Raw genomic sequence first — 6,774 nt, forward strand, 5'->3', positions numbered from 1 at the left:
CACAGTTTGGCTTGTTTTGATGCAATATGGTCCCACTGCAGCACAATATCATGCTGCAGTGGAACCATTGATATCTGCACTAATATCTCCATCAGCACCTGTTAGCCTTTTATATGTGATTTTGAAAAAACAGTTACTGGCTTACATGCATCAGTGCTTTTGTCTCAGATCCACGTAACGTCTTATGTCAGCATAGAGTTTCATAATGTCAGTGTCATCCTTTCCTTTTATTTTCTCTAAATTGTCTGCAAGTGATGACGAGCATCTTTCGGTTATGTCTGACTTCAGCTTTTCTCTTGGTGATAAGGTAATACGTCTATTTTTGATTTGTTTTTTAAAACGTCTCCCTTGATGTTAGTAAGAATTTTTTCTGTTGACATTCTGTTGTGTTCAGAGCAGCAAGATTCATCTGTAGTGCTTTGGATGTTAGACTGCAGATATGTCAGCGTTTTTACTTTATACCCTCCTTCTTTGTTCACTTGCATTTTGAAGCAAGCTTTGTTCATTAATGTCCTCAGGACTCACTGGTGAAGCTTGTATATTGTCCATTTTCTGTGCAGCCTCCTCTAGTCTTTTGTCACTTCAGTTTTTAGAGCACGTGCTGCCACCTGCAGGCCGTCATGAATGTACACTTTGACATTTTGAGACACTTTCACAGCAGCTTCTAGCCAAAGAACACTTAAGCCTAAACTGACGGATTTTGTTGTGTATTGCAGTTTAACTCATGACTGTCACAGAACAAGAGCTGAAGAAACTTTAATAAATAAAAGAAAAATACATTAAAAACTATGAGCAAGATAAAAGTTGCCATTTTTGATGAAACTAAACTAGGTGTTTGCTCTCTGTGATTCAGTTAATGCCCTGAAGTATTTGGCCATTTTAGTTACATCTTCAACACCACTGTTAATTGTTAGCATTAACAAAAACTACCGAGTGCTTCTCAGTTTATTTTGTTGACTGGACAGGAACACATTCCCAAATGCTTCTTTTTTCTGAGACCATGTTAGTGCAACAGAGTCTTCCAAACACTGTTTGATAAACAGAAGGGCCTGCTGTTTTTTATTTCACCAAGTTTATGAGAAATCATAACGCTGGTCAGATGGCTCCATCCCTGGGTATGCAAAGCTTGGTTCAAAAGTTCTTGTTGCTAGCAAAGGTCCAGATGTTCATTCCCACTGCATCAGTCAAGTTCTTGTAATCTTTTGCATGTTTAGTTCCATAATAGCAAATTCATTCTTAAACCTTAAGCTTGTCTAATGTCTAATCCTTAAATGCAGCAGTCTGGTCTCCACACGCTAATCATACCTTAACATGTGACTGAATTTGATGTCAGTTCCACATCTGTCTGGTTTTGCTTGTTGAAGCTCTTATTAGACAATAATGTTGCTTGTGATTTTCAGGTGGACACAAATGAACTGTATGATGTGGTGAACTATAACACCAAACAGATGTCTGGGGTGAGCGTGCAGGCACTGCGGACTCTGTGGGATCAGAAAAGTGATCATCACAGCCATGTGGGTACTAATCAAAGGATTCAGCAGCAAAATGACCCTCCTGCAGTGCAGCCACCCATACCACCGAAATCCACAGCCAGAAAGCTGACGGGGACGGTGTCTGTGGATGCAATGTCTCTTTCCCAGGTAAGCTGGACACTTGAACTGTCCTTTTTGAAGAATACAGAATTATAAGTGCTGTAATTACATAACATGTAATTAAAAGTGTGCATCTCACCACATACAAAGCTTTATAGTCAAAATACTTCTTAGGGAATTACAATTTTATATTTAATTTTATTCAATAGCTCAAGAATCATGTAGGAGAAAATTTGTGTAAAACACTGCATGTGCTAATGTGTGCAGGTATGCAACACAGTTTCACAATAATTAAATGTTTGCTTTCAGTGGCAGCATCCAACAGCAAAATCAGTCTAATCCAACTTCACAGTTAAAGCTCATTTTGTGCATCAACACAACAAAGATTGCAAAGTAACAAGAACTGCATTACAAACATGGACCAAAAATACAGTAATTCTTAACATTTGTGAAACCTGCATAAATATGACCTGTAATACAGACAAATAAAGCACTGATCCAAAAAAAGAGAAAATGATCCAGTGTTACATTTCTGTAAGAGAAAAGTGTGAACCTTTCAGTATCGGGTGTGATGCTGTTGAGCAGCAAGAACTGCAACTAAACAGTTACTGCGCTGTTTGTCAGCTCTGGACCTGAGAGCTGTTACACGTTGATGGCACGAACCACTCTCCTCATATTTTACTGTAGAATTTTCTGATAACGTTTAGAACTTATTAGTTTGTCAGTGATGGGAGCTGTGCTTTCACCTTACAGTCTTGCCATCCAGTATGAGAGAGGCCTGTATTTAAGTTACTCTTACTCTATTGCCTTGCTGTTGAAGAGATCTTTGTTGGGCCAGGGTAACAGTGGTCTTGAATCTTCTGTTTAGCCACTGTGTATTTGAAGTACACAGAATCTGGTTTGGTGTGCTTTAATTCACTTCAGCAAACAGGTACAAAGGTTTACTAATGTGTGGAAAATGTGTTTCCTTACTCGACTCCACACACGTACAAAAACCCCACAATTTTATATATGACACAGAACGGTGTTTTGCAGCTTCCTGCAGATGTACAGCCTAATAAGAGCGCGCTTGAACAGCCTTTCATGGCCATAGAATTACTTGATGGAGACTTTCAGCAGGACAGTGCACCTGCATGTCACTTTTGCTAAAATCACAATTACATCAAAGTCCTGCCTGTTCTGAGGTGGGGTTTAAATCTACTCAGTTTTATTGAGAATAAAATCTCAGACTCTGTTTCAGTTTCACCTGTAGATAATACTAGCTCTTTAGATGAATGTTAAATATGTTGTGTAATATCTACAGTTCCAGTGTGCTGTCCTGCCATCTGGCAGATCCACTGTTAATTTTGGTGACTGATTTTTTTCGGATGAAAGCAAAATGATAAGTAAAATTAAAAAAAATGCAGAAGGATAAAAATGATGAAATGAATTGACACATTTTTCAACGAGTGAAAATGAGATGGAAATATTCTGGAGAGATGAGAACAAATCATAAAGAAAGTTGAGTATAAACGTGACGCGAGTTTGGAAGTGATTCAATCAGAAGTAATCTCCTTGTTTGCTAAACTTTCACGCACATTGATTTGCCTCAGGGAACAGTGTAACTTTCCTATTTCCCATGCTCTGTAAAAACACAACAACATCTCAACACTTGAACGTTTAATGAACATTTGATTTCATGGAAAATAATTTGCTTTTGGAGCAACGTGGTCAAACTTGGACACTTAATATTTTTGTTAACCGAATCAACTTTAGATTAAGTCAACTATAATCTTACGATATTTAGTTGATCTTGATGCCTAAATTAGACTAAAATTCATTGTTGTTCGTCTTTTCATTCAGAAGACTAAAAGTCAAAATTTTCTGTGAAAATGACTCAACGTCCAGTCAGTTGTTCTTCTTTTCCATCGTGCCCATGTGCTTGGTAAAAGTAGATCATGTGATTCTTGGGCTTTTCTCTCAAATATTAGGGTCTTCATCTTGCAAATATAGAGCATCTTGAGGCAAATATTGTTATGAATTGGTGCTAAATACAATAAAATCTAATGAAATTTATTTAATTTAAAGAAATGCTAGTGAATTGTGTAACTGGACTACTTTGTCACTCTCATTTTTATTAAGGGTATGCCTCCAGGACCAAAAAGAGGGATTCCTCTAGGATTTACCCTGAGTGGTTCGTTGCCTGATACAACTTCACATCCAATGAAATCCCAGATGGACGCATACAGAGCAGACGGAATCATGGCAAACACAAATTCAGCAGTAATGTCTAACAAAGACTCGGTTGATGCAACTGACACAATGTACCCTGGTGATCTTTTTCCTGGCATCACAACCTCTCAGTCAACACAAGTAGAGAGCAGGAGCAAATCCCTACCACAACTGGACAACAGCACCACAGAGGAGGAGTACTCCAACCAGCTCAGCAGCCTGTCTCTGACATCGCCTGTTCCAGGAAAGAGGGTTACCTGCCAAACCTATTCCCTCCACGCACCCCATGAAAGCGTGATCAGGTCAGAGGAGCACAATGATGACCAGGAAATATCAAGATCCAACCCTCTGTACCAGACCTCTGAGGGGTCTGAAAGCCGTTCAACCCAGCGAGGAGATGACATGTATGCTGAGGTTCCTCCGGCGACAACTCCTGCTAGGCTGCGAGATGACACCTACGAGCAGATCCCTGGTGAGGCAGCCGCTGTTCAAGGCAACACTTATGAGACGCTGGACGACATGAAGACCAAGAAGTCAAAGTCCACCTGGAGTAAAAGTGTAAGCCTGAAAGAATACTATGTATTCCAGTTCTTACTGTAAGCAGCAAAATATTAATATATGAACTTTTCTTATGTTCTGTTTGCAGAACATGAAGTGGAAGAAATTCCTACCTGACTACAAGAAGAAATAAATGCAGAATCTGTTGTGGAGAACCTCCTTAATATAAACGAGATGAACATTGCTCCTCCAGTTATTTGTTCTTATATGCAGATGACTGTGTGCTGTGAGTGACATAGGGATAGAGATAAAGTTAAGATAAGAGGCTTACACGTAGGTAAGATTAAGAAAATCAAAGCTACAAAAAACCCTGAGCTGGACAGACGAGGGTTTTTTGGGACTGAACCCAATCACAAATGTTTTTAAATCAAAAAAGATTGGTTTTGTCTGAGGTTGGGTCCTTGGATATGAACAATGTCTAATCTGTAACACCTGCTGTTAAATACTTGGATGTTATTGTTGACAAGAATCTCAGCACTGCTGTCATGGATTTGAATGAGCAAAAGGTTTGAAATCATTACGTTAGGTCCTGATCTTAGCCCTGTTTTAACTCACATCATCAGATCCTTTGAATCAAACTCAGGGCTGTAACGCACAAAAACATCCATAAATATTCTTATTTACTCACAATTTATTACAATTACTTATTTTCAGCAGATTAGACATGTGGTCTCGTTTGTCTCCGACCATTATTGTGAAGCACTTTGTGGTTTTTATCCTGTGTAGAGTGCTCTTTAAATCAATAAAGTAAAGACCAACTGACAATGAGGCAGGTGGTTATGGGCTAACATTACAACAGCTAATATTAGGCTTCTGTGTCCTAAAAATCACTTTCCCTCTAAACAGGTTGAATATATTGTCACATCATGTCAGCGCTTACTGACAGAAAGATTCAGGATATCCTGAGCAACTCAGTTCAGTATTGTCATCAGATAGAAGTGAGCTCTACTGATTGATCCACCCATCCTGGACAGATTTCTCAGTTTTACAGCCTTCTCCAGAGTAAATAGACATATTGACATAGTAAACTTGGCTATCTGAGTTGAAATAACAAATATGTGAAAACAGTATGCCACTTCCTAACCAATGAACAGACAACATTTTTCAAAAGGGTATCGACTCCAAGAAAGGAGGCGAGATGCTGAAACAAACTGATACGTACTCGGCCCTGGATCATTAAGGGCAACTGTGCTGCAGTACGACACGAGACAACCATACCTAAGTACACCCAGTACTTTGAAGAGCTTAGAAATGCTCCTGTTGTTATTTTTCTACGTGTCCTTTGGCATCAGTGTCTTGTCTTGTGGTTTTAGGTAAAGTAAACTGACAAACACCAGGGTAAAAAGTGAAGCCAGTGCAAAATCAACAAAACTCTAAATCCTACAGGGGGGGATTTTAAAAAGAACTTAGTTAGTCAGTAAAAAATAAATAATAAAGTGTGCTAACACAGGTAGCTATAGTTACTAGCTATCTGTAGGTCTCAATTCTTTAATTATCTTTAATTATTGTTTTTTATGTAAACGGTTTACAGGCACCATGATACTGAAAAATGCAGCCGTGCACTCTGTCTTACATCCACTTGTTGGAATCACTGTACTGATCTCATTTATGAGATGACCATGCTGTTTGTGCTTCTGGAGGTGTGGGGACCTGATGGACCAACCAGAGGGCAGCAGGTCGAACATGTGGTGGGTGGGGTGCAAGGAGTCACCTGTGATTGCTTCCAGGTAAGCAGAGGGCAGCCAATGATTTTTTGGGGCAGTTCTCAGTAGTGTGTACCAAACACCAAGGCAGCAGGAGAGCACGCTCTTCACTGAGGAGCGGTAGAAGGCCAGCGGCAGCTTCTAGGTTATCCTTTCTCAAGACACGGAGGAAGTGCAGCCAGTGCAGGTCCGGGGGGGACAGAGATATTGGTTGGGTGGCTTGGGGTACAGTCATAGATGTATAGGGCACAGGGGCTGAGAGCGTAGTCCTGTGAGGAAATCTTTGATCGAGGAGCAGGTGGCAGGGGGATGTGGAGGTGGTCTAATTTGGATTTAGGATGTCTGGGATTATAGTGCTGAATTCTGAGCTGTAGTCCATGAAGAGCATCCTTATATAGCTCTTCCTGTTTTCAAGATGGGTCAGCGCTCTACAGATGGGTCAAGGGATGAGGGTAGACAGTCCCTGATGTGCAGCGACACTATCTGCTCAAAGCACTTCATGACTACAGACGTTAGGGCTATCGGCCTGTAGTCGTTGAGCCTGTGTAGACCAGCCATTTTGGGGATGAGAACGGTAGTGGAGGTCTTCAGAGAGTGGCGTGAGTCAGGGAGAGGTTGAAGAGCCTGGTGAGGATCCCCCCAGTTGGTCAGCACATTTGTAGTTGGTGAGGGCTTGGATGCCTCTCCACACCTGGTGCAGGTTGTTATCA

At 40.5% G+C, this 6,774-nt stretch overlaps 1 protein-coding gene across 1 annotated transcript in view; it reads left to right on the top strand.

The window, feature by feature from the left end:
- Nucleotides 1–6,089, top strand: part of si:ch211-112g6.4 — a 35,101-nt gene extending 29,012 nt beyond the window's left edge. The window contains exons 5-7 of the mRNA XM_040002178.1: nucleotides 1,401–1,640; nucleotides 3,714–4,361; nucleotides 4,450–6,089. Of these exons, the coding sequence (XP_039858112.1) occupies nucleotides 1,401–1,640; nucleotides 3,714–4,361; nucleotides 4,450–4,494 (933 nt within the window). The 3' untranslated portion in view covers nucleotides 4,495–6,089. The remainder of the gene's footprint in view (nucleotides 1–1,400; nucleotides 1,641–3,713; nucleotides 4,362–4,449) is intronic.
- Nucleotides 6,090–6,774: the final 685 nt, after the last annotated feature.

This window comes from Simochromis diagramma, unplaced genomic scaffold, assembly GCF_900408965.1.
Source record: "Simochromis diagramma unplaced genomic scaffold, fSimDia1.1 OVJJ01000430.1, whole genome shotgun sequence".
NCBI lineage: Eukaryota > Metazoa > Chordata > Actinopteri > Cichliformes > Cichlidae > Simochromis > Simochromis diagramma.